This window comes from Chroicocephalus ridibundus, chromosome Z (genome assembly GCF_963924245.1).
Source record: "Chroicocephalus ridibundus chromosome Z, bChrRid1.1, whole genome shotgun sequence".
Classification (NCBI taxonomy): Eukaryota; Metazoa; Chordata; class Aves; order Charadriiformes; family Laridae; genus Chroicocephalus; species Chroicocephalus ridibundus.
Genome location: NC_086316.1, coordinates 70289485 through 70316833, shown reverse-complemented (window position 1 = coordinate 70316833; position 27349 = coordinate 70289485). Strand labels below are relative to the sequence as shown.

Genomic DNA, 27349 nt, shown 5'->3' with positions numbered 1-27349 from the left:
AGCAATTAAATTTAGATCAAGTTATTCTTCCCCTTTCTCCCTCAAGGGAAATTTTATGGGACAGTTCCCCATTAAATTTTAATTCCCATTATGATAATTTCAAAGTCATTTTTATTGCAGCCAAAACACTGTTCATTTACCTGTACATAAAATAAACTATGATATATACACAACATTTTAAGTTACAGGGCATAAGTTTACAATTTTTGGCAGATTGTGTTAAACAAAATGGAAATTGTATAACTTTAGTACTTGGAGAAACTCAAGTTCCTTATTTTGGTACAAATGTTTTGTATCCCCCTGTATTCTAACCTTATCTGAACTGGCTTAATAAACTAACATTAATGTGTAACATCTCACTGTTCTCTCTTATGTTCTGATTCTAGACAGAATTTTTCATATGCTTCTTCAATTTCTGGATCCATCTCGTCATCAATGTCATCAAAATACCTTAAAAAAGAAAAAAATCACCAAAGATGTTAAGTTTATGTACAGATTTCCAGCAACATTTATGTAGATGTCAAGAATAAAACAGAACTTTATAAATAGCAGTTAACTATGACATTTTCTTAAATGGGATGAAGGGGAAAAAAACTAATGGGAAACAAATAAACAGAAACCTCAAAGCAGCATAGGTATGTACAAATAGCTACAGTGTTTGTCACCGCTTTAGATCATCTTATGCTGTCCACAGTTTAAAAGACATAAATAGTTCCTGAGATGACAGAAAATGCAATAATGCATTCCAAGCTTCCCAAAATTTAATAATGCATCTCTACTGATCTATTTGAAAAAAAAATCCCATAATTAGCATCATATTAGCCTAATTTTTAGTTGGTCAACATCCTGCTTCAAATACTGCACCAACGGTCTTGGTTGCACACTAGTCAAAGAATATATTTATATATAAAACCTGCATTCCTATTTGTCGATATATGAAAGAAAGCAATCTTAATTCACCTCCCTATTGCATCTGCATTATATTACCTTCATCATATGGTAACCAGTCTTTCGGAAAAGATCTGTCTTATTTAAGTTACAGAAAAGACTGGATCCCATTAAGGATATTAAGTATTGCACAGAGTGGAGACTACCATAAAGCTTCAAAGTAAAGCTGGGATGTGGCAGGCATGACTTCAGCTTTCTTTCTCCCCACAGTTATTGAGAAGTAACTTGAGTGTTCCTTGTTTTCTCCAGGTTCATCTGGAGTGTTCATCGCTGCAAACTAGGACAACAGAGTTGTAGCTTGAACATGATAGTGTATATAATTCTAAACAGCCTTAAAAAAAACCAGTCAGCAGCTACTGACTCAAAACGTGTGCATTAATTTCAGGGGCTTAGTTTATTGTCTTCTGTGCCTTAGTTCCAAATAAGGGAGTCAGAACCTCTCACCTGTACAGAGGCCATAAATGGTATGTTTCACATAAAAGCACACCAAGTGCCACAGAACCATGTATGGAAAGTACTTTTTCTTTAGCATTGCGCATTGAAGAAGCGGTCTACATGTTTATTTCATTTGTTCCTTCTTCCTTGTAGAAGTGTAGACTTGAGAAGGGACTCAACACAGGACCCTTCTCCCTGATGTCAGTCATGAGAAATAGCTGGCAGAGGATCAGCATACGTTTGTCTAAGCTTTTCTTAAGCCTTCAACAAAGAAGGTTCCACAGTCACCTTGCATGAAGGTTGACTCAGTCTTCCACATGTCACTCTTCGGATTTGCTATGTTTAACTGCTGTCTGTTTCCATCTTGCGTTTAATTTGTTCATCTAAGCATAGAGGTTCACATGGGTATTTTTTTCCCCCTCAGTATGAGCTTGTTGATTTCTGATTATATCTCTAATTTATCTTCCAAAATTCTTGCCACTCCCATCAGCTGGGTGCAATTTAAAGGCTTTCTAGTTTACTAACAACAATATTGATCCAGGCCAGCACTCTTTATCATACATAAGCACAACACTGAAAATGTTCTTAGGTATCAAATCATGATCTGAACATTCTGCTTCAACCATGTGAGTACAAAGCTCAGAGCATTTATTTTAGATCATATTTCTTTTACTGCGTTCATGTTAAATTCTTATAAACCAGTGTAAGAAAGTCAGATACATTCCCATCTACTGCTTCCCCCTTTGCCATTAGGTTGCTTTTCTTGTTCTTTAGGACTTCTGAATAGCCATTTAGTTGAGGCAATACTACGTATCCTGAGGAGGGAAACTTAACAACCTCCTTCCTTTGAAAGACTCTGAAGGTTGTGTCATCACGTCTAGCTGGGATGCGTATGCGCATCAGTTGAATGAATTCAGGTTGTCTCACTACCAGCACCTGAAGATCAGTGTTCCGTTTTGCTTGCAAATTCATTTTTTTTAAATGCAGAAGAGAGTATGTTTGTATATGTGCATAAATACCTGAAATTTAATTACCTTACTCAGGTGGGTAAGTATAAAATTTGTTTCTAACTTTTGTGATTACAAACCAACTTACACCCATTGCGGAGCTAAATAATAATTATATTATTTAGTTTCATTTTTGTCAAGATTGGATTCCTAAGTCTGCAGTGAAAACAACCACTGTTAAAAAAAACTATCACTGAAAAGCAAACATACGGATCTCCAGATCCAGGTAGATCTGTTCCATTTTCTTCATAATCTGGAAACAAATCCTCTCTTTCAAGCAGCTCTTGGTATTTTTCTTGGTAATCTGGCAAAGTGAAAATGAGACTGAGCAATATGTAACACTAATTCTCTAAATTAACATACATCTATATAGTTTCAAAATAGCCTATTTAATGAAATCATAAATGGCATGAAACATACTATAGAAAAAACTCCTGCTACAGTGTTTTCTCCGGACATCAGTCAACCTCTAAGAATGATACCTGTCTTCCCAGAGAACTGTAAAGGCAGTCACAGATGTCTCTACCTCAAATGATGTCATGTCACATTGTGCTCACATTACAGAAAACAAAGAAACCAAGGAAGACACAAACCCTTTTGCTACCAACAACGGACAAACAAAAGATGACTTGAAGATTTCTGGCCTCTTGGAGAGACCAAGTGCTGAAGACCATGGCACAAATTCTGAACTATATGAACTCAAACACATATTCTCTATTTCAAACATTTACCTTCTTTTAATGCAGAATAAAGCAAGTGTTACACAAAGCTAGGAATTCAGACATATTTTTGTCTTTTAAGTTGTACAAGTTTCAGACGTTTGCAGAACATTTTATGTACTTCAACAGGACATAAACTGAATTACAACTTTCTGGAGAGGACTGAGAAGACAGGTATAGTAAGCTTGTGATGTACCTGGATCTGCTGCAGTGAAAGGAACACCATCAGAAGTGTAAAACGTTGGCTCATTCTAAGAATAAAGTTATACAGAAAGTTATACGTGTTCAGAGAGACAGCTGTTTGTAGTTTTCAGCAATGTGATTGTCTATTAACCAAATTAATTCACTAAATTAATGAACTGAAGTGTCTGTTTGTTCTTACCATAAAATAGTTTGGGTCATTTTCAGGGGTAGCTTCAGTATGTGGAGAACTTCCATGAACTCTACCCCAGTTACTTGATCGCAGTTCTACTAGTTTAAGAAGCATGTGTTTCACATCTCTGAAATAAAGAGAAGCACTACAAAGGTTAGAATGTTTTTTGCTAAGCAAGAAATGGGGCTCTTATCTTGCAAATACTAGATAAATTCCTTCCCCCCCCGCCACTGCAAAGCTCTAAAAAGGACAAAATTTGGTCCAGTTTGCAGATAATTTTGGGATAATTTTTCCCCTGCAAGTCTAGATGCTTTATGTGTCAATTATGAGACATTCACCCTTTCCAATTCCTCTGTGGTAAAGTATGAAGCCTATACGAAACAGAAATTACTATAGTTTTTATCAAGATGACAAACCTGCAGTACAAGTTGAGAAACAAATCCTTTTCTGAGAAAAGGATAGTACTGGGAAAAACAGAGGGATGATCTCCAAATTTATCTCCAGATAATTTGTGCTCCTAACTTTAGCCTTCTTAATCCCACTAAAATTTTGCAGTCAACAGTGAGAAGTAATGTCTCCAATACATTAGGTACCACCACCCATTTAATCCCTAAAATAAGAGAAACTGCTTTCTTCTAAGCAAGGCCATGGAGAAAAGTTTCATTAAGGAATAAATAAATAAATAAATTCTTCAGTTGTTTTCTCTATTAAAATAAGTTTGTGCTCCTGTGTCTTTGAAGTCTTGGCCTGCACTATCAATTTTCTCTGGTTCCTGAAGCAAAATTTTCTTCATCTTCCCTGTGGGCAGCTCAGTTACAAACCGCAGATGCTATGAGCTACCTGCTGGCCTCCCTCCATATGGCAAAAGATCAGATCACAGCATCTGAACCCTCTAGAGCTTTTTAGTAAGTTTGCAAGAAGCTGAGGATGAAGTACAGCAGAATCAGATAACCTCATGCACGCTGCTGATTGCAAATTAGAAAGCAGAATACATTAGCCAACCACTTGTTTTTTTCCAGACTGCAGTAAGACCCAGCCAAAAAAAATATGCTGTCCAGAAAAAAAACCCACCAAAAACCACACCACAAAGGATACTCCATTTTGCCGTTACATTTATAGTGATTTTTATATATTTAATACTGTTACATATTTAATCTTGTTTGTGCATATTTAATACTGTTACATATTTAATCTTGTTTGTGTATATTTAATACTGTTAAATTCAGATTTAAAAGTATAAACTATGAGATATTGCCACTATTGTCTCTTTATATAGATTCTTGGACTTAGAATCTAAAGCACTTACGAAAGATTTCAAGATCTAAAAGGTTAAAAAAGTAAATCATTGGAGTGGAACATGCATCTCTGTTAAAAGATAAAACACAAAAATTAAAAAAAAACCCCAACAACCAAAACCCAAAGGACCCCCAAGCCCTCTTAATTGAAAAATATATATTTTTTTTTTTTTTAACATGGGAAGTCACCCAAATATCACCTTACTGTTCATAAAAAAAAAAGTTTTTAAGATAATGTTTTGTACATGTTCATTACTCTTGAGGATTTTTAAGATGTTTATATAAAAACCAAAACATTGCACATAAATTTATCTTCTCACCTGCTACAGTTTGCATCCAACACAACATTTTCAATTCTCTGTATCACTTCCTCCATATCATTCCTTCCTTTTTCTTTCCAGGCATCTTCTAAAACTGAGCCTGTCAACTGAAGACAAGGGACTAGTTGGTTTAATTTTTTTAAAGAAAATTACAAAACTTTAATAAGCTGTTAACAGAAGACATTCTGTAACAGTTCATAATGTTTAGATGCATAGTGTGACTACCTGAGGGCTGAAGCTCCCAATTGCCTACATCTGTTTGCTACATAGATTCATAGACCTCGTAAATCGTTCACTGTAGACTATAGATAGTGTGGTAGCTCTATGTCCAATATTTATGTTACCTAGAAGGTCACAGCTACTTCTCTACTTTCAGTCCTGAAATATGATTTTGAAACAACTATTCAGTGACATTTGTCAGATCTTACTTTATTTAAAAAAGGAGACCTTATTTTTGCAGATGATGCCACCAGCTTACCTGAGAATAACAAATACTTTAATAAACTTTAGAAACACTTCAGTCGACTTAGCTAGTATCAGACATGCCAAAGAATTTCATTTGGGTATATATAAGAGAAGCCAGGAATTATCTGACCCAGCCAGCCTGAATTTTAATACATAAAATCTGTGAGGCTGAAGCTGCTGCTGAGAGAACTTCAGCAGCGGACAGTCTGGAACTGCTGTGCATGAAAGTCTTTTATGTTAAGAATTGGTACCTTCATTGCTCAATAATTGCATAGTAGGAATTAAATCAGAAAAAATTAGTTTGCCACTATGATCACAGCTGATAGCAATTCCCGATCTACTCAGCATAAATATTACATGATCCAAAATGCTTGGAATGGCACCTCATGATACAAAGGAATAAAATGCAAAGATAAAAAGCAAGCATCTTAGCACTTGTTTGGTATTCTCAGTTTTCTACTGTGGTCCTACCTTGATCATAGATAATTAGATAGTAGCACCAAGAAGGTTTAATTAAAAATAAACATATTGCAAAGCAAACAATGAAATACCTCTCGCTATCACTATATTGAATGAAAAAGACAACAGGAGACACTTATTGCTTCAGTAGCGAAAGCAAGGTTTCCTGAGGTAACCCAATCTAGCTATAGACGTATTCCAACAAAAGCAGATACTATAAGACAACAGAAAACACTTGCATTAAAAAAAAAAAAACAACAGAAACTCTGTTCTGTAACACCTTTCAGATTTAGCAATGTGTCATAGAATAATTTAGATCACTGTCTTTTATTTTAGAATGGATGCTGTGAAGCCAAATAAATATTCCAAGAATATCCATAAAAATAGTGAGACAACCTCCATCTTCTTTGGAGAACAATTATAAAAACCCGCACCAGCACTGGAAAACTTCCTGATTTGTGTACTGCCTTTTTGAAAGGTCCTTCAGCGGGCCTTGCCTCAGGGAAGCACTACCAACATAAGGAGTGACCGTAGGAGATAATGTGCTTGTTGAACCCAACCTCACACTTGCTATGAAGCAACCTGCTTGAACATCCAAACTTCAAATTAAGGGTTTAAATTGGAAGATGTAAAGCCTCTCTTCCCTATTCACCGTATCAAAAGAAGCTTCTAGAATTGGAAGTCAAGATAGAAGAGTCTGAAAAATAATGGAGTGGGAGGAAGGGGGAAGAATGAGGAAAACTAAGCCAACCAACCAACCAACCACAAAAGAACGGAAACAAAACTCCAGAAAAATATGGTTTAGCTTTTAATTTTCATTCCTAAAATAAACTGTGTTTTCTCAACTATGGGCATAACTATGGCTAGAAAAGATAAATTTCTCCCTGCACAGAAGCTAACGATTTTTTAAAGAAAAAGTAAAACTTAAGAGCAAAGAGGTTTGTTTTCATCGTGAAAGAGAAGTATATGTATTTCTACACTAGTAATGATGCAGACAATATAGTTTGAAATAACGGATATCAAGAACCTTTTGCTGCAAAAAGTGGTAGACCGTAACTGCACAGTGTCCTTCAGAGCAGAAAACATACCCAAAATACCACAATTCATTCCAGTTGATTACAGTTTTCTCCCACGCCAGAAGGAGAAAAAAAGAAAAGTACAGCTTGCTCTGCTTATTATGTAATGCATAAGACCCTATAAACACTCCTCATTTGCAGTTTCTCCCACTGCTCCCACAGGTAGGAAGGTTAAAAAACTTGATTTTTTTTTTTTCTTTACAACTACTGTCTCACCTTCAGCAGTTTCACTGCACATATCAAATTACTGTCCACAGGATTAGAGAAAAGCGCATTTAGTAATTCCCGAAGGCCTTCTTGAAGAATTTCTGCTCGCGTTACCTGTCCCTTTGTTCCTTTAATCTGCAAAATAAATATAAAAAAATAATTAAAAGACTTAAGTTTTAGAAATTAATTTAGTTGCGTTTTCTGTCTTAAATGCTGTATGATTTGGTTTGTGATCAACATAGTTGAGCTCTTTAGTTGGAAGAACATGACAAATACTGTAACTATTTTAGAACACAGACTTTGAGTAATATGCTTACAATTCTGACATATACATAACAATGCATGACAAGCATTTTGCTAATAAATCGCAAATAAAAGCTACTAAATGCCTGGCAAGTGGTCCACAAAATATAAAATTCCCAGAACCCCATGCTCTTTCCCGTACTACATTACGTATTCTCTACAGTTGTAGTGGCTTACTTCTAGAAGGCATTCTTTAGGTAGTTAAAAAATTATAGAAAATGCTTTAAAAATAAATGGTACGCTGCACAGAACTGGGTAACTCCTCCTCATCCAAACCCTTTGCAAATCTTCCTTTTTACTTCTCGCAAGCAGAAAGCAGATTTCAAGGCCCACTTACGAACAAAAATGGAAGAGTCAGAGTATTATTTTCTTTCCGTATGCCAGTGGAACATTTTTATAGTATCTGCTTAAGTCAAACCATTGAAATAGTCCAGTCAACAATAGATTTTTAAGTACACTACAACACTTAGTGAACTTACTGAACTCACAGGTATAAGAGTCAAAGAATTTTTATGTGTACATGCACTTTTTCGTACATATCACAGATAGAAAAAAAACCTCTAAATACAAGATTTCATGCTTCATGCATAACCAAAGGACTCAACCCTCAGAAGAAAAATCTTTAAGGGTCTGCATTTTTGATTGCTCATTTTGAGGATTTCCACATCTTCCTCAAGGGCTTGATAGTAGCTCCTATTAGTGGCTGAATACTGAATTACATGGGTTATTGATGCTGATCTGCTTCTGCTAGGTTGTAACATTTCCTATTTGGTTAAGTGTAGTCATCTGGGGGTTTTGCCAGTCAAAACAAAATACCAAAAGCTTCATTCCAAAGGTGGTTTATGGTTGATTCTTTTTATGAATTCTTACACTTTTTTTTTTTTGATCTTTACATACTTCTTTTCTAATGATCTTGTCCTTCTTTCTTTATCCGTTTCTTGGACATACATTATAATGAAACTGTTCTAAAGTTCTTTTACTTTATTGCCCTCTCCCTTTAGAAAAATACCTCAAATTACATTCTATTTCAGTGTTTACCTAAACACCACAAAAAATTAATGAAGAACCACCTAACATGCAACATTCTTCTTACCTCTAGGTTAAGGTAAAGCTCAGCTAAGAACAGTACAAAGGCATGAAATTGTTTTCGAGTAGTCTCATCTCCTTTGGTGGCTTCATCTCTGTTTTCATACTCTGTTCGACACCTGTAAAAATAAAAACAAAATTGTATCATCTGTAGATATTCCAACATATAACATGCTACTTATTTAACTGAATGCTAAGAACTTATGAACTGCCTTAAAACTATTAAATGCTGAATGTTGGGAAGTATGATTTGTGACAGAAATGAGAGGACTTCACAAAGACATAGTGGATTTTTGTCCTTTGAGATGAATACATATGATCACATGATTATGTTTTCAAGCACTGAAATACGCGGGACAGCAAAATGAAACGGAGCAAATCACAATGTGTAAAAATTAAGAGACAGTTACACAGTTTATATATTAGAATATGGGTATAGGAAGTTTCACACAGACAGCCAGATGTCCACGGGAATAAAGTAGATATACTCTGAAAGACATTATGCCCCTTTCACGGTACTGCCCACATTGTCTTAGATGTCTTTACACTTATTCAATAAATTCTTTATTTCACCATTTTAAGTGACAGTGATGCATAATTCATGACACCAAGCTGCGTGATGAAGTTGATATTCCAGAGGGAAGGGATGCCATCCAGAGGGACCTGGACAGGCTTGAGAAGTGGGCCCATACTAACCTCATGAAGTGCAAGATCCTGCACCTGGGTTGAGGCAGTCTCAAACATGGATACAGGCTAGGGATGAAGGGGTTGTGAGCAGCCCTGAGGAGAAAGACTTGGAGGTACTGGTGGATGAAAAGCTGGAAATAAGCCAGCAACGTGTGCTCACAGCCCAGAAAGCCAACCGCATCCTGGGATGCATCAAAAGAAGTGTGGCCAGCAGGTCGAGGGAGGTGATTCTGCCCCTCTACTCCACTCTTTTGAGACCCCACCTGGAGTACTGCATCCAGCTCTGGGGCACCCAACATAAGAAAGACATAGATCTGTTAGGAGTGAGTCCAGAGGAGGGCCATGAAGATGATCAGAGGGTTGGAGCACCTCTGCTATGAGGACAGGCTGAGAGAGTTGGGGTTGTTCAGCCTGGAGAAGAGAAGGCTCCAGGGAGACATTACAGCAGCCTTCCAGTACCTGAAGGGGGCCTACAGGAGAGATGGGGAGAGGGACTCTTGATCAGGGAGTCTAGTGATAGGATGAGGGGTGAGAGTTTTAAATTGAAAGAGGGGAGATTTAGATTAGATATTACAAAGAAATTCTTTACGGTGAGGATGGTGAGACACTGGAAGAGGCTGCCCGGAGAAGCTGTGGATGCCCCATCCCTGGAGGTGTTCAAGGCCAGGCTGGATGGGGCTTGGAGCAACCTCGTCTAGTGGGAGGCGTCCCTGCCCATGGCAGGGGAGTTGGCACTAGAAGTTCTTTAAGGTCTGTTCCAGCCCAAAGCATTCTATGAGTCTTTGTAGTTATATCTAAATTATAGAATCATATACAGAGGATAAAGATCACAAGGCAGCAACATAGTTTTTCTAGTATTCAACAAAAATACACAAGTTCTCATAGACATTCAAAAACAGAATTAAAAAATAGTTGAGATAAGAGGAAGGTATTCTCAATCGTTATGTAATGGATTAAGAAACACCATTGAAACTGAAAAATCTAAGTTGCTGAAATAAAAATTTAAGGTAGAAACTTAAGCTGAGAAACAGAAGAGGAGCTCTCTGTGGTCATATTGTTAGGGTGTTTATCCTCCTCTGCCCCTACCCCATTCCATCCATATTAGCAATAGCAACTTTAAATTCATGGCCTCAGGGTACTAAAATGAATGTTATCTATTGGGTTGGCTTCAAAAACCAGGAACCAGGTAATCCAACATTAACAGCAATTTCCTTCATGTTCAAGTAAGAAACATAGTTAAAAAAACAGAAGGTGAAAATGATAATTTTGAAGGCAAAAAGGCTCATCTGCTTTGGGACAAGGTAAAAAAAAAAAAACATATATATTTTCAGCTTCTCCATAAGGTACCATTCCTGATAAAAGATCATCAGAATGTACTGCTGTTGAAAGTTTATCGTGCTTTTGCTCCTAAACAGAGGTGGACTAAGTGAAACTTAAAATAAGAAGCAAGCCCAAAGCTTAGAAATCCAGAAGTCCTTAAAGAGAAAAAGGCTATTTTCTAAAAAATTATGAAGTATTCAAGTGTACTACTCATTAACATACCATGCACTGAGATTTAAAAGGAAATATATCCATTTAAAAAACGTCGCATTTTTGTCCACTGTGAACGCTAATCATTGTTAAACCTGTAAGCCCACAGAACTCTGTAATAACTGAAAATTGAAGAAATTTATCCTTCTGCATTTTACACAACTACTTCATAAAGTCAGTTAGCTGATCAATCAATAAACCTTATACAGAAACTCCAGACAGAAAAGTAATTAAAGAAAAAACGACAATAAAATAAGTCCTGGCAAGACTCCAAGGACAAGGACAGTACATGTATGTTCATTTAGGATACTTTTAGAGTTGACTAGCTTTCAAATTTGCCCTGTAATTTGGGATCAGTATAAGATACTCAGTTCAAAAGAGCCTACAGAACTCTGAATGGAGTCCTATTTTCATATTTTAAAATATTAAAATATTTAAAAATATATGTATTCACTATCCATTTGCTCACTTTAAACTTCTATTTTAAATATATACCTCTTTGCGCATGACATTAAGAGTTACATACAAAATAGGAAGACATGTAACCTGAGAAAGTAACAGGCTTAAAATGACATGCTGATACTGACCTTTGAAGTAACAACTGTCGGAAGTTCCCAGTTTGTGGACTAATGGTTAGGTGGTGAGATAGATAGTTACACAACCGTGCTCCTATGTAGGAAAAATTTGGGACAGATGTGGCCTTCCAAAACAAAAGTAGAAAAATAAATTATTCACAACACTCATGATTAGGCGATCAGGATATATCTTTAAAAGCTTTTTTGAAAATTGTTTAACAACAGTTAATTAGACAACTGAAGAGCAGAAGATTAATAATTACTCTTTGTCATGTTAATTTTTATATCTCATGAACACTTTGCTATATGCATTTCAGCACTTAAAAGTTCGTTACACTGTGATTTTGTGGCTTTAAGAAAACAGCCTCCATTATGCTGTGTACCCTCAACTCTACTTATCCATTGTGACCTACAACCAAAGAGTGTCTGAAAGTCACTTGCAAATTGTTTATAAAAAAAAAAAATCAAACTGTGGACTTTAAGACACTTTTTCAAGTACATGCACTCTCTTATGAAACAGTAAGTACATTAAAATAAAATAAAAAAAGAGTCACCTTCATTCAGTCCAAGAGCTACTTATCCCAGAATCTATTTTTGGCAATAGTGAATGCCCAGGGAAGGAATACAAGAACATGGCAAGTAAAGATAAATACTTGTACATGCTCCAGCAATCTGCAGAATAGCAAACACCTGATTCAGAGGTTAAAACCACATCATTACAGTTAATAGCTCTTGATGGGTACTTTTTTCTAAAACAAGTCCTGTCACTGTTGAACATTTACACTTTTGTCATCTAAAACGAGGTGATAGCAATGGAATTTCACACGTAAGTTATACACTGAAAAATATTTTGCTTTAAACTTGATACTTCAGAATGTCAAGAGAAGGAAAAGAGTAACTGGGAATTGGGTAGTGTCTACATTAAACCTCTGAGAACTTAACGCAGAATATTCCCTTATTTTGCCAATTTATTACTGTTCACTTGTTTTGAACTCTCTTCTAACAACGCTTGAATTTGAGATTGTTTCTCAGATGCAGCTTCAGTGAAAAGAGGTTCTGGTATGAATAACTTCATCATCTCTGCCAAAAAGAAAACAGGGATACTAAGAATTCACTAAACTTCTCCAGTAGCTTTATCATTTTTCAACATTCCTTTTACATCTTGATCCTCCACCAGCACTATAGATGTCCTTGCACACTTCTGCTTCTAACATATTTGAAAAAAGCATCTTGCCATTAGGATGTCAATGTGTTATACCTAGTGACCTTCAACAGGCAGATAAAAATAGGCACTCAATATAACTGTACTATGTGCATGAAGTCGCTGGAAAAAACTAAAGTGTCTCTGGAAGACAGAACAAGTTTAAGTAATTACGGTAGTCAGATAGAATTTAGTTTCCAGTAAGAGACACGTGAAATAGCTAATGAGCTTTTTGGTGGTTTAATTAAATCAGTTGCTAGGACTAGAAGAGGTGCCCCCTTTTTTATAAGGCAAAACACATCACTTAAATTTCACTTCTCTTTCTTAACAAAAAAACCCCAACAAACCACCACACACACACACACACAAATTCTTTAAACCTCATCTGTATTTTTTAAACATTACCATCCTAATTAGTTGGTCTGTATTTGTAGTTTGTAGTTGCATCACATACTCAAACAATTTAAGTTTTATGACCTGGCATAGCACACACAGACCAAAAAACCCCCACCTTACACGTTCTTAATAACCAATCATTACAATGCAATATCATCTTCCCTGAATTATTGTTGATGGTAATCTCAGTTTCTCTCTGACTCAAAAAAGTCACAACCTAAGTATGAAGGCTAATCTATCAATACATATCTTGAGAAGTTTCAGTTGCTGTAACAGGAACAATCCACTGTGTTAACTATACAACAGTCAAGATTGTTAAGCTATACAGTCAGAGCGTTCAACTTCTGGAGAACAACCAGCACTTCACTCTGTCCAGAGATATAAATGGATTAGGAAGAACAGGGGAAGGACAGAATTAATTCATACAGACAGGCTAAGATACCTGACACACAGATGAAAGGAAGACTGTACAGGACTTGGGTTTCCTTCATTTTAATCTTTTGCGTGCAGAAACCTAGCATTTGTAAATCAGCTCAGTTGGGTTAAATTAACATCACTGAAGAAGATGCTTATAAGTACACTTCAGCAACTTTAATTATTTTGTGATAAGCCAGGAAACACAAACACTTGAGCCTTTGCTCAAGACAGAAGAATAATAAGCATAGTTGACTTACACTCAAACACTATCCTATCCTGACAAACAACAAAACTAAAATTGGAGGATGCTTTTGGATACTAGTACAGCTTTTTTGCACTATCTTTTATTTTTCATGTAATTTCAGACTGATAACACTCAATGCTTCTTAGTTGAGGAAGGCACAGCTAACCCTAACACTGAACTTGTTTCTAAGTAGGGGGAGAGAAGAAGAGGCAACATTAAAGACGTAACGTTAAATGCAAGTCAATGTATTTAGCATATATGAAGTTTAAAATGGGATAAATTCCTCTTTTTTTCTTTCCAATAAAATTATATGGAATGCGTTAATCTTTTTTTAACTATCCTCCATGTGTTCAAATCAAGGATGGGAAAATGATGCTGCCAAATACAGCACAATTGTGTTTTAATTAATCTTAACGTGTAACTAAACTGTTCTGAGTTAAATGTGCATCAATTCCATATGATGATAAGAAACTTGAGACTCTAAAGTTCTGTACAATGACCAAACAGTCAGGCAGCTTCTACATACCCCAGATTAAAATATTGTGCAAGTAGCTCACTTAAAAGACAAGTAAGAATTTGCATTCTTCAATGTAGAATTTGACAGCAACCAACCCAGGAAAGTGAAAGACACCTAATGCAATAAATAGCAAGCACAAGCGTGACTTCATTCTCTGCAGCAAGCCCAAAAGACAGTAACAGCAGCTCATTTGCTAAGCAACACATACTAAGCTGTTCTTTCCAATGGCTCCCCCAATTAGTACAGAGTTCAGCGCAAGGTCTCTGTCCTCATTTCCATGGCCATCAATGGGACCGGACCTAGTTACCATTAGACAAACTTTACTCTCCTCCAGTTATGCTGTTCTGAAATAGGTATATTCCAAATGAAGAAAAAAGCCTGTAAATAAAGGAGCATTTCCCAAAGGGTCATGTGTACAGTAGGTATAAATTTGATTAGGAATTAAACAGTAGGTATAAATTTGATAAGGAATTAAAATTATCTAAGTATTATGAAGAAATTTTTTTGCAGGATGGAATAAAAATGTATAACTCTGACATGGCTTAAGAGTTTCTTCAATACTATATAAATACAGCAATTAAAATATAACTCCCTTTAAATAAGCGCTGTAATTTCAGCTTTATTATGTGACCCAGGAGATCCAAATACACAACGAAGGAAACAGAGTAAATTGGGTGAATTTATCAACCATCCACTTGAGCTACCATTTCAATTTATTGAGCAAAATCTTTCCCTGTATGTTTCAGTCTAAAAAGAAAAAAATCAAACTATTCAAATACTATGGAGATAACAATTACATAACAAATAACACTGGTGTGCAAGTCTTGGACATCAGGTAACAGAGGCATAATATCCATGTTATAAGACAGAATACACAAGCTACCTGCTGATAGATGAGTTCAACAAGTTCTTGTAAAGCTTCATCTGCAGTGACACAGCCATTCAGTGTTTCGGCAAACTGCTCTATTTCAGTTTCAAAACAACCAGGTTGCTCGGTGAGGTGATTTAGGAAGTCTTGTACATATTCTGCCAAAGTCAGATAGCCGTCATATCTATCTTCATAGGAAGAATCCTATAGCAGTGAAAGAATATACAAACTATTTAAAAGGAACCTAAAAGAATGTTATGATACTTACTGCTATCTCCAGAAGTAACCATATAGCCCTTAGTCTTGAGTAGTCTCTACATACTTGATAGTGATCTTTAGTACAGAATACACTTCAACATTTTTATAGAGCATAAACCTCAATGTACCAGAAAGCTGCAACAGCCTTATCTTAAGAACTAGGTAACATGTTTTTATAGAGATTAGGGTCTTCCAGCAAAACACATCAAAACACAGATTAAAAAGAAAATCAAACAGCTTGCCAAATTGGGTGCAAGATTAACTAACAAACTAGTAAGTAAGGATATCTGCTAAGAATAAAACTACCAAACTGAAGCTCAACACCCATTCATGATGCACACACAAACTGTGCTGCAGACACAGCAACTGCAGAAGGTAAAATAATTGAAAATTTGGAACAAAGTATTTTGGGCTTACATAGAGTGTACAGTGCTCCAAAATACACAGAAGGGACGACACTACAGAAATACAATAAATACAGTGTAGTGTTCCCATGTAGACAGTATAGTCAGGAAAACTGATCTTTTAAAGTCAGCAAATTTGCATCTCTTGGCAATGGATGAAAGCTTACAAGGCATGAAATGAAATTATTCAAGCAGCAGTGCATTAATTTGCAGCTACTGATCTTAAAAACCAGGCAGTAAACACACCTGCTCCTAAAGAAAGGATAAGCTTGCACAACACCACTTTATTGATGTTTATGTTCCTGCTGATGGAACAGAAGGCTGCTAATTTTGTCCATTCAGAAAATGAATATAGCTAGTAGTATCTGAAGTCAATACTGTTCTAGACGATTATAATGCTAGTACAGAAGGGGAATAGCAAAGGGAAGCAGCATACTTTGTGATGTCACTTCTAGTAACACAGTACAAATAATTCACTTTGTCACACTGCACAGAACTGTGAAATGCATCTCATAGATTTTGGGAAGTGCAACCAGGAGCGTGAAGAGGGACAGCTAAAGAAATGACTTATAATTCACGGAATGGTTTGGGCTGGAAGGGACCTTAAAGATCACCTAGTTCAAACCACCCTGACATGGGCAGGGACACCTCCCACTAGACTAGGTTGCTCAAAGCCCCATCCAGCCTAGCCTTCAACACTTCCAGGGGAGCATCCACAACTTCTCTGGGCAACCTCTTCCAGTGTCTCACCATCCTCACCGTAAAGAATTCTACATAATATCTAATCTAAATCTCCCCTCTTTCAATTTAAAACTCTCACCCCTCATGCTATCACTAGACTCCCTGATCAAGAGTCCCTCTCCCCATCTCTCCTGTAGGCCCCCTTCAGGTACTGGAAGGCTGCTATAAGGTCTCCCTGGAGCCTTCTCTTCTCCAGGCTGAACAACCCCAACTCTCTCAGCCTGTCCTCATAGCAGAGGTGCTTCAGACCCCTGATCGTTTTTGGCTCTCCTCTGGACTCGCTCCAACAGGTCCACATCCTTCTTATGTTGGAGGCTCCAGAGCTGGACGCAGTACTCCAGGTGGGGTCTCACAAGAGTGGAGTAGAGGGGCAGAATCACCTCCCTTAACCTGCTGGCCACACTTCTTTTGATGCATCCCAGGATGTGGTTGGCTTTCTGGGTTGTGAGCACACACTGTAGGCCCATATTCAGCTCTTCATCCAGCAACACACCCAAGGCCTTGACAGGGCTGCTCTCAATCCATTCTCCCTCCACCCTATATCCATCTTTGAGACTGCCTCGACCCAGGTGCAGGACCTTGCACTTGGCCTTGTTGAACTTCATGAAGTTCACACGGGCCCACCTCTCAAGCCTGTCCAGGTCCCTCTGGATGGCATCCCTTCCTTCTAGCGTGTTGACCGCACCACACAGCTTGGTGTTGTCGGCAAACTTGCTGACAGTGCATTCAATCCCCCTGTCCATGTCAACGACAAGGATGTTAAACGGCACTGGGACCAATACTGACCCCTGAGGAATACCACTTGTGACTGCTTGCCACTTGGACATGGAGCCGTTGACTGCAACTCTTTTCAGTGTGACCATCCAGCCAATTTCTTATCCACCGAATGGTCAATCCAAAAAATCCATGTCTCTCCAATTTAGAGACAAGGATGTCACATGGGACAGTGTCAGATGCTTTGCACAAGTCCAGGCCTATGATGTCAGTTGCTCTTCCTTTATCCACCAATATTGTAATGCCATTGTAGAAGGCCACCAAATTTGTCAGACATGATTTGCCTTTAGTGAAGCCATGTTGGCTGTCACCGATCACTTCCCTATTTTCCATGTGCCTTAGCATAGATCCATGATCCTGAAGTGAGGTGAGACTGACTGGTCTGTAGTTCTCCATGTCTTCCTTTTTTCACTTTTTAAAAATGGTGGTTTTGTTTCCCCTTTTCCATTCAGGGGAACAATTAGCGATTCAAGACATAAGGGTAACATACAGCATAACAGAATTCTCACTTGATCTACTATTTAGTAAGAAAAAGGTTTACAATATATCTACTGTAATGAAAAGTTGAGCTAAAAATGATAGAACACTGTTTCCTTAGTGGACATAAATACACTGATAAGGTTTTAATTACATTATCTTTTGCCCCATCACCTCCCTTAATGAAGGGATGTTGACTTTCTGTCCTCTAAATACCTGTCTCTCCTCTGTTGTTAACCAATACAGATCTGGGAAAGATTTTTACCTAGATATGAACTGTGGAGAAAGACAGATACAGGTTGCTGAAAATCAAGTATTGACATTAATTTAATGACCTATGAAGAACATGTGAGGAAAAAAGCAGATTTTCTAAATTTCTTTAAAGACTTATGTGATAAAGGTATACAACTTAAGCTAATGGGGGAACACATCAATATAACAAAAGAAAAACCGGAAAGATTTCCTATGATGTTTAATCAAGTAGAATATATGCCCAAAGAATACTACTGAAGACAAACTTACTTAATGTTGCCCATCAGAAATAGGAAAAAAATACAGGTTTACAGGAATGGTGGCAAATTGTTACTATGCACATGGACAAAGCCTTCAACAACCTGATCCAAGTTGGTTTGGCTTTGAGTTGGGGACTGGAGCACAGGAACTTCAGAGGTCCAGTTCAACCTAAAGTATTCTACAATTAACAGCTTGGAGCTTATAAAGCCAAAGAATAAAGACTAACAGGCCTGTGTGTAACTTGCTAAACATTCTATTTCTCTAAATGAAATCAACTTTTACTAGGTAATTTCAAATAGCCCAGTACAAGTTTTGTAGAATAAATTTAAACTATTTTGTTTCACAGAACTATGACATTATTGTGCAACAATTGCAGCTTAATCACATAACGCTGAACTAGCATCTCTCCTAACAACCTGTTTGAAAACTCTGCAGACAGGTTGCAGGGAATGCAATTGCTGTAGCTAGTGAAAAAAGCTGCTCTTTCTGACAGCCATCTCGTTGTTGTGAGATCCTCATTCAGCAGAGATGAAGGTATTTTCCACTTATGCTCACCTGATAAGAGTTCAATCTTGGAGGAGAATATCTTTGTTTTGGAAGGGGCCCCAATACCATTTGGTATACTGGTGTCCCTGTATTCATACTCCTCTTCCCATTTTGTAATTAAGAGGCTAAACACAGAGGCTGAACTCTGTACCACATTCATCTACCTGTAGTAAATATGCAACTCCAAAAGCAGTTTAGGTTTTAGTAACTATGCCAGGGAACAGAATAAATGGGAGAGAAAATTTAATAATTCAAAATTATAATAAAATTGTATCTTGGTGAATTGGTAACATGTGATACTCTACAAGCTAATTAAATTTAGCCCAATAACTTCTAGACATAAATCATTTGCATTTCTCATTGGTAGATTTTAAGATTTAACAGAGAGGACAGCACAATATACTGTATCAACTAAAGGAAAACAAAGCAAATCTCTTGATTATTTTTAAACAGCTGCTGGGTAACAGGAGGCTATAAGCTTGCACATTCATTACAAATTTATGATTCAAAGCCATGAAAGTCAACTAGAAATTCTCAAATGATTTCTCAGTCAAGCCAACACTGTCTAATCCTTCTCCTTTATGTTTGGTAGCTATAGGATGGGATCCTGGATTATTCACAACAAGAGTCACCAATTTGAAGATTATAGATATGTCTTTCTTCTACTAAGAGTCAGTTCATGAGTTTAAAGGCATAACAATGAAAAGGCTAAACTGGTACTGGAACTCCTCTGATTTACGTAAAAATAAAACACAGAAAGTTTATAGAAAAGATCTATGAGCCAAATCTGCTCTTGGGCTCTGCTTTTGTACATGTGCTCATTAACACTTTCCTATACCTGACAAATATTCACAATGTTTCCACTTGGGAACCTAGTCACTAATAATTTATTACTGATTTGATTTCTCTTCAGAATTCTTAGGAACAAGTTTTTTTCCCCTTCGGATTATATGCACTCAGCAAGTTTACAATAAAATTATTGCAAATCTAGGTACAAACATTGTTGCATATACAAAATAACCATCCAGACAATTCCTTATCCACCGAGTGGTCCATCCAAAAAAATCCATGTCTCTCCAAGTTACAGACAAGGATGTCATGCGGGACAGTATCAAACGCTTTGCATCATTCCACATAAATGATGTCTGTTGCTCTCCCCTTATCTACCAATGTTGTAACCCCATCATAGAAGGCCACCAAATTTGTCTGGCATGACTTGCCCTTGGTGAAGCCGTGTTGGCTGTTGCCAGTCACCTCCTGACCATCTCACCTATCAAAACTGATAGTTTTGAGTGTCAGAACTAACTGGAAATTACCTAATACAATAATGAAAAGTTATCTGGACACATAGAGTAAGTAAAATAATATATGATCAAACAAGAAATTAACACTTTATTTCTAAAACAACAAATGCTTAATAGCAAATCCACTGTGTATTTTATAAGAGAAATGCAAGTTTTCAGATTTAAAAATTCCAAGGAACATTATAAATGAAAACTATAAAGTATTTAGGCAGAAAACCAGAAGTTTCTCAAAGCTTTGCTTTGATTAAAATTTTAAAACTCATGGTCAAAATCTGTGTAAGTGTGCTAAATTTCTTATTTCTATTGAAAGTGAGACCCGATTATGAAATTAATTCAGTCATTAAAGTAAAAAAACAAAACAAAACAACAAACTTTGTAATAGTGGAGGACAAAAGTCTGAAACACTGCTATTCTGTGTCTTGTATATTCTGATTAGATTAAGGGCCCTGCAATATACTTCCAAATAAGAGTTCTAAGTTTTGCTATCATTTTAAGAGATATTTTTATTAATAGATGAGTCACATTCATAGCATATTCCTACAACATAGCAACCCAGGAACACCCACATGCTCGTGTGTTTTTGCAAAACAGCTGAAAAGCAACATTGCTGGCCTCAAAACTTTGTAATTATAAGTATGCATTATGTATGCCATTCCAAATGTCATTTTTGGGGTCTTGAAACAGAAATCCTTTATTTATAGAAAACATGTAACATGTACTGGCACAAAGTAGTTATTTTTCCCCTAGATTCTCCGTTCACTCAAGCATGTTCATGTTGGCATTCTGTTAACAGTTGCATATTGGCTATGGGCTTGTATTATCCAGGATGGTAATTCTATTCAGTAAGCTGGCAAAGCTGGTAACATTAAGATAACATCAATTTTACTGGTGAGGAAAAAAATTCAAAACACTAAACCACCATATTCAGCATTGAAATCAAGTATTTTTCGTAAGTTACTAAAAACGTATTTGTTTCAGTATAATTGTTTTTTATCACTTGATTGTATTTGTAAAAGTAACAGTTCCCACCTGTTTTATATATAGTACCAGAGCTTGGCTGCTTGCATAACAAAAGGATATTCCAAGAATTCATATGGGTCTTCCCTAGAAGTAGAATTACTAAAGCAGTAACGTGGAAGACAATGGAGTAGAAAATAAGAAGTAACAACTTTCATTACACGATGCATCTACAATACTGATCTGAGATCACCCTAGTCTGTCTGCAAATATATTTCTTATTAAGTATGCGGGTAGGTAACTGCTAGGAATGAGCCTAACCCTACATTTTTGCCCTTTGGTGATAGAATACCACTGAATGAATTAAAAGACACATGATGGTATACTAAGTTAAGCAGTCATGGCCAATCATACTCATTATTTGTAAATTTACGAAAGGTAAAGCCTGTGCTCAGAAAAGCTAAAGTTCAAGCTTTCTCACACACTTGCTTCAAAAACCTTTGAACTCTGCATAAAAGTGCAGAAAAGCCTTTACTTAAAATGCAGTGTAGCTGTAACTACAACAGAGGCAGTAGCCAAAAAGTCATCTTACTCTGATGTTGGGTGTAATCAATACTTGGTGTAACCAAATTCCTCATTGATTATCTCAGCAAGCTTTAGCAAAACATCCCACGCTAAAGGCTTTCATGTACACCATAATATTCACACATTATCACATAATGTTCTGACTGTGACGGTGGAGGTTATCATCAGAATTTTTGGTATCTCTTCAGCAAATGCAGCATTCAAGTTATCTGATAAACAAGATCTCAAAAAACCATTATTAAATTGCATATAAGCGAAGTGGCATACCTTAAGAAGAGAAGATAAATACTCACCGTGAAGTTCTGATTGAAGTTCTGGTTGTATCCTGATGGATAAAACTCAGGTGCTTTAACAGACAGCTTTGACGTTACCGCAGGAGGTTCAGCCATTTCTGGTCCAGAATCAGGAACTGAAACTTTGTCTTGTGATCCAGATGGAATTCCCGTCTGCTGCAGGTGTTCTGAAAAGGTTTTGTTAACTAGTATGTATTCACACAGAACACATCATTTTTTGGACTTCAAATATAATTTTACTATAAATATACTTTCAAATTTACTTCCAATATATTGTTTTTCTTAAATATAGATAAAGTTTTCACTTTAGCAAACTCTAGATGTCTTTCTGACAAAAAGTAAAAATAATGTTCACGTGAAGGTGATCAAAGAAAGGGGAGAGAAAAGAAATAGAGGAAAAAAAAAAAAAGAGTTCTCTCCCATGAAAACTTGTTTTCTAAACGAGCTAACCTGGGAAACTAGTAAATCTGCCTATGGCATGCGTGCTCGTCTTGTGAGCTTTTCATAATTTCAGATACAAACACAAGACTCTAAACATGAATAAGTAGAAGACATCACTAATTATTAACAACACTAATTTTTAACATAATCCTCAAAGGCACTTAGCCATCATTCTTCTCGTATACTGTTTGCCCCAAAATCCAATGAAAGAGAGTTTTTAAAATGCCTATTTTCCACATTTTTCAAATGTAGATTAACTCCTAAATTTATTGAAAACAGAACCTAATACCTACCTGAAAAAGCTAACCAACAAACAATGCTTTGTGTTTATGTTGTGTTATTTTCTGCCCAACCTTTAGGCTGGAGTTCTTCAATAAATGGAAGGCTAAAGCCATCTGTGGTCAGATTAACAGATGGATAAAGCGCACACACTGACAGGAGGGCACAAAAAGGGGGAAACGGACAGAGAGATGTTGCAAGCAACTGCAATACAACATCACACCTTTACCTGGGCACCGGTCCATAACCCAGAAACACGACCGCTCTTCTGAGGAAAGCTGCAAGTGTCCCTACGCGGCTCACCTCCGTGCAGGTGCACGGGGTGCGCCCAGCGCTGGCCCTCAGGCCGCGGTGACCTGTCTGCCCCTAGCTGCGGGGGTGGGAAAAAGAACGCGTCCCGGTGGCCCGTCCGGAAGAAGGTGGTGGGGAAGCGCCATGTCTCGAGCTTCGGTGGGACGGCAGGGGTGAGGCGGGAGCGAGGGGGTGGGTCGGAGCGACAACCGAAGCAGGAGCAGTAGCGGTGCGGGCAAACGGGCGGAGCGCGGCAGGCTTCAGGGGGCGGCTCCCCGACACCTCCGACACCGGGGGCCTCCGGAGGGGGCGGGGAGGGCGCCCATACCTGTGATTCCGGTGCCCAGCGGCGCCGTCTTCGGAGGCCGCAATGGTTCCTGCTGCGGGAAGAGGCCGCCCGTTTGGTGCTGCTGCTCCTCGGACGAGCCTGAACTGTGGGAACCGCTGCTCCCGGGACGGGCCCCGCCGCTCCACTCCGGCGCGCCCATGCCGCTGAGGGGAGCGGCTCCTCCTCGGCCCTGGCCTCGGCCGGCACCCGGAGCTCGGTCGAAACTCTCCGACATGCTCAGGCCGGGGCGGCTCAAGCGCTCATGGGAGGTGGCCGGCGTCGGGGCAGGCCGCAGGCCGGGCGCAGAGCGGTCCCGCCTCGCCGCGGCCCGAGCCCTTCACTTTCAGTTTCACCCCCGCGCGCAGCGCCGCGATGGTCGCGGCCGGGCGCGGCTCACAGCGCCCCCTCGCGGCTTGGACGCGCCCGTCGCCATAGCGACCGGGGAGCGCGGCCCAGGGGCGGCCTTGGCCACGCCGGGCCCGGCCGGCTGGGCTACCGCGGAGCGGGGAGGGGGGAGCTCTGGCGCGGCTTCGGAGCCGCGTTGGCAACCTCACGTATTCAGAACCGATGAGTCGGCGCGCACACACGGTGTGTGTGTGTCAGCAGCCGGCTGTGGGGGAGCAGGAGGTACGGCCTCCCCCAGAAACCGCGAAAGCTTGCAAACGGAATTTAAAAAAAAAGACAATACTCTTTGGCAATTGTTTCCCTACAAGAACGAACTGAGCGAGGTGACCATTAACGGGACCAAGGCTGCAGCTGCACTTGGCAGGAGACCCGCAGCTGCGGGTGCATCGCACCACGCTCTGCACAGACTGCTGTTCCGGCAAGAAAGGGGTGCCTGTGGAAGACCTGCAGGCTAAATTATAAACCTAAGCTAAAAAAGTTAAGCCTCCAATGTGACAACAGTATTGTACTGTTAGGGCTATTCAATATAAATGTAGAATAATGTACTTTCATTTATAATTTATCCATGATGTGATAACAAATGCTCTTCTGATTTCACCCTTAAAACCTTCCATGCCAACAGGAACTAACTGACGGAGACTGTCAGACTGTCCATGTAATGCATTTTCCTAGTATGATCGTACTAACTGCCAACAATGCAATTCACATGTCCATTCACAACTGAATTCACCTATTTTTGCTCAATTTCAGTCCAGAGCCTTGCTTTGCAAGCCCTCAATGACATCCCGCTTTCAGGACGAGGAAGGCGGCCGAGGTCTGGGGTGCCCAGCACACACCTCAGCCGGTCCTGCTGGGGACACATCTGTGTTTTGTCTGCCTGAGCAGCCCGGGCCGCCCTTGCCTCATCACCTGCTCCTGCCACAGCCAAAGTTAAAGGCTTGTGTGGTGCTGGGTCAAGCTCTGTCCATCACTCACAAGGGGATGAAAAACATGCAAGTATGTAGGAAACATTATAAAAAAATTGGAATAGCACTGTCTTGTATTTAGAAAAAAATCCAATTGTATTGTAAAATGCTGCCTTTAGAAGTTATATTCTTATTTGGTTTATTATTGCATTTTACCATTTTTAGTTACTAATTGGGAAGCATAAAATATTTGTTTCTTCCCCATGAATTGGACTGATTTTTGGTGAGAGACAAAGTTGGCCAGACAGTAAATATGACACAGTTAAAATTAATTAGGCTCATGGGAAAAGTGTTCCTAGGCAACCCTTCCTGAAAGTGAAGGCTGGTAAACTAACAAATCTATACTCTGCCACTGAAATGAGAGCAAATGTAGGAGACTTTGATGTGTCTTCAAAAAGACTTCCCTTGTGTACACAATTACTAAAACTAGATTTAAGCAGTACTACCAATCCTTTAAAGATCACAAATTAGCTACTAAAATAACTATATTAAAAATATTCAGTGTTCTTGTGTTATTTCAGCTCCAGTTTTAAAGCCTATAGTGTGACCTCTAATAACATCTGTAGACTTTATCTTACCAGGAAGAGAATGAAAAGCTTACATTAATGTCAAAAAGGCAGTTGAGATTCTCAATCACTGATCCCAGGACCCGGAGGCTTTAAGAAAATCATTGTTATATACTGGCATCACTTTTTAATATGCCAGTCTTTCAAGAGAGCAAAACTTACTCTTTAAGGTATACGCCTATGAGGAGTTAAACACCTCAGGTTACCATTATTGAAGAGACAACTTTTCACCTTTGGTGATAAATGTGAATCCTTTTCATTTAGCAGATGTTCTATATTATCTCAACGTAATGAATGTTTGGCAACTACTTACTGTTTAGAGAGGAATGTGATCCCAGATCTATTTTTTTGTTACAGGTGCACTACTGAAGTTTGCATAAGAGCAGTTGTGTTTGGTTGGGAACCCAATTTCTCCACCCCAGTGCAGACACCTAAAACTAACAAAAAACAAACAAAAAAAGAATCTTTCAGGCTGCTAAATCCAAAATTACAATCCCCAAATACTACCTACAACGCCTTTAGACAAAGTCTAAAAATCTGCTTAAAATATTCTAACATGAGTAGCTGAAGTCCTGTCAATTACTTCAATCCTCTGCGACCAAACAGCAGAAAATCTGAGCTAGCTAAGCTAGCAAGATATATCCTAAGCACCCAATGCCTGGATTAAAACTTTCGCCAAATGCAGTTATAACCACTTATAAATAACCACTAGAGGAGTTACCTGCTTTGACCTAAGCATGTTACCTAATAGTATAAAACTTAATTCAAAAGCAATACTGCACACACCTGCAGTGCCTGGTGCTGAGAAACCAGACTGCAACTTTGTCAACTATTCAGAACACAAGAACTTTTTTTTTTTTTAATGCAGACCAAGTATTTCTAATTAGAAAAACCAAGAGGGCTGGTTCTAGCTTTTAACACTGAATGTATTATTAATAATTGGATTTACATTGATCATTATCATACTTATGAGGCATGTTGTTGCACTAGTCACTGAGACCAAAATATAAAGCACATAGCTCTAAGTCTAAACAGAATGTTTCTGACAAATTTATTTAAAAGCACGGTAGTCTGATGAATCTAGTAGTAGGGTATCCTATTAATTACTCTCAGAGACTGATGTTTTCAGTGCCTGACTTCTAGTCGTGATTCATTAGTTGTGAGACTGGAAGCTCTGTGACACCACCAGCAAGGTGTATTTTGCATGAAGTTACAGAAGTAAACAAATAAAAAAACCTAACGCATAAGTAGAAACTACAGATCACGTGAAATAAGACAATATAGACAGGCAGACCAGCAAACCGCCTGCTTAACAGCATGTTCTCTTTATCGATTCATACATTGTTCATACAGTTGCCAGTTCCTCTTTTTCTGTAATCCTCCCGTACTATATCTACCACTCCACGACCAACACGTACACCAGATCACTGCTTTATTACACATTTCAAGTAACAACGACAGGAACAAAGGGATACCACCTATACGCCGTGGCGCTTGCCTACGGGAAAACAACCACGTTTCGGGAAGTCCCTTCGCCAGTCGCCCGCTTCGACCTTCGCCTCCTCGCCCCGCTCACCGCCGCCCCGCCACGGCCGAGGGACGAAGGCGCCGGCTGCTGCCGCCAGCCGCCCAACACCCGGCAACTCCCTCAGCGGCTGCGGCGGCTTCAGCCCCGCCGCCGGTACCTCAGTTTCCCTCGGCAAAGCCCACAGCTGCCGCCCCGGGGCAGAGCGCAGGCCCGGCGATTAAGGCGCCCCGGTGGCGGGGGGGAGCCGCGGGGCCGCCCCTCAGCCGCGCGCTGCCGCCTGAGGCGCGGGCAGGGGTGCGAGCTGCTGGCGGCACGCAGGTGGCACGTAACGGCCCGCCGCTGCTGCTCCTACCTCCTCGTTCCCCGCACTCCTTCCGGGTTGGCCGGCAGGGACACCGCCTCCCCCGACACCGCCTTCCCCGGCACCGCCGCCCCCGGCACCGCCTCCCCCGGGACCTCCCCCGGGGCTGCCGGGCCGCCTCTCCCGCCTCGCCCCAAGGTCGGTCAGTGCCGCGGCGGGGCCGGCGCCGGCGGCACGGCTGGTGGGTGCGGGGGTCCCCGGTCTG

At 39.1% G+C, this 27349-nt stretch overlaps 2 protein-coding genes across 5 annotated transcripts in view; one reads left to right on the top strand and one right to left on the bottom strand.

Moving 5' to 3' along the window:
* Nucleotides 1–96: 96 nt before the first annotated feature.
* On the bottom strand, nucleotides 97–27265 carry PAIP1 (poly(A) binding protein interacting protein 1). Of its 4 annotated transcripts, none has more exons than XM_063320525.1 (12): nucleotides 27136–27265; nucleotides 25569–25692; nucleotides 21981–22147; nucleotides 15144–15332; nucleotides 11498–11610; nucleotides 8701–8812; nucleotides 7314–7439; nucleotides 5098–5204; nucleotides 3492–3609; nucleotides 3306–3360; nucleotides 2601–2694; nucleotides 97–450 (listed from the first exon to the last, which is right to left on the bottom strand). In XM_063320525.1, exons 3-12 carry the CDS (start codon nucleotides 22074–22076, stop codon nucleotides 357–359), a joined length of 1104 nt encoding a protein of 367 aa, XP_063176595.1. In that variant the 5' UTR covers nucleotides 22077–22147; nucleotides 25569–25692; nucleotides 27136–27265; the 3' UTR covers nucleotides 97–356. The 4 variants fall into 4 exon arrangements, with proteins under 4 accessions (XP_063176595.1, XP_063176594.1, XP_063176591.1 ...); XM_063320524.1 differs by lacking the exon at nucleotides 27136–27265 and adding an exon at nucleotides 26734–27132; XM_063320521.1 differs by lacking the exons at nucleotides 25569–25692; nucleotides 27136–27265 and adding an exon at nucleotides 23320–25034.
* Nucleotides 27225–27349, top strand: part of NNT (nicotinamide nucleotide transhydrogenase) — a 46224-nt gene continuing 46099 nt past the window's right edge. Inside the window, exon 1 of the mRNA XM_063320513.1 lies at nucleotides 27225–27325. The gene's annotated coding sequence lies outside the window, so the exon portion shown is untranslated. The remainder of the gene's footprint in view (nucleotides 27326–27349) is intronic.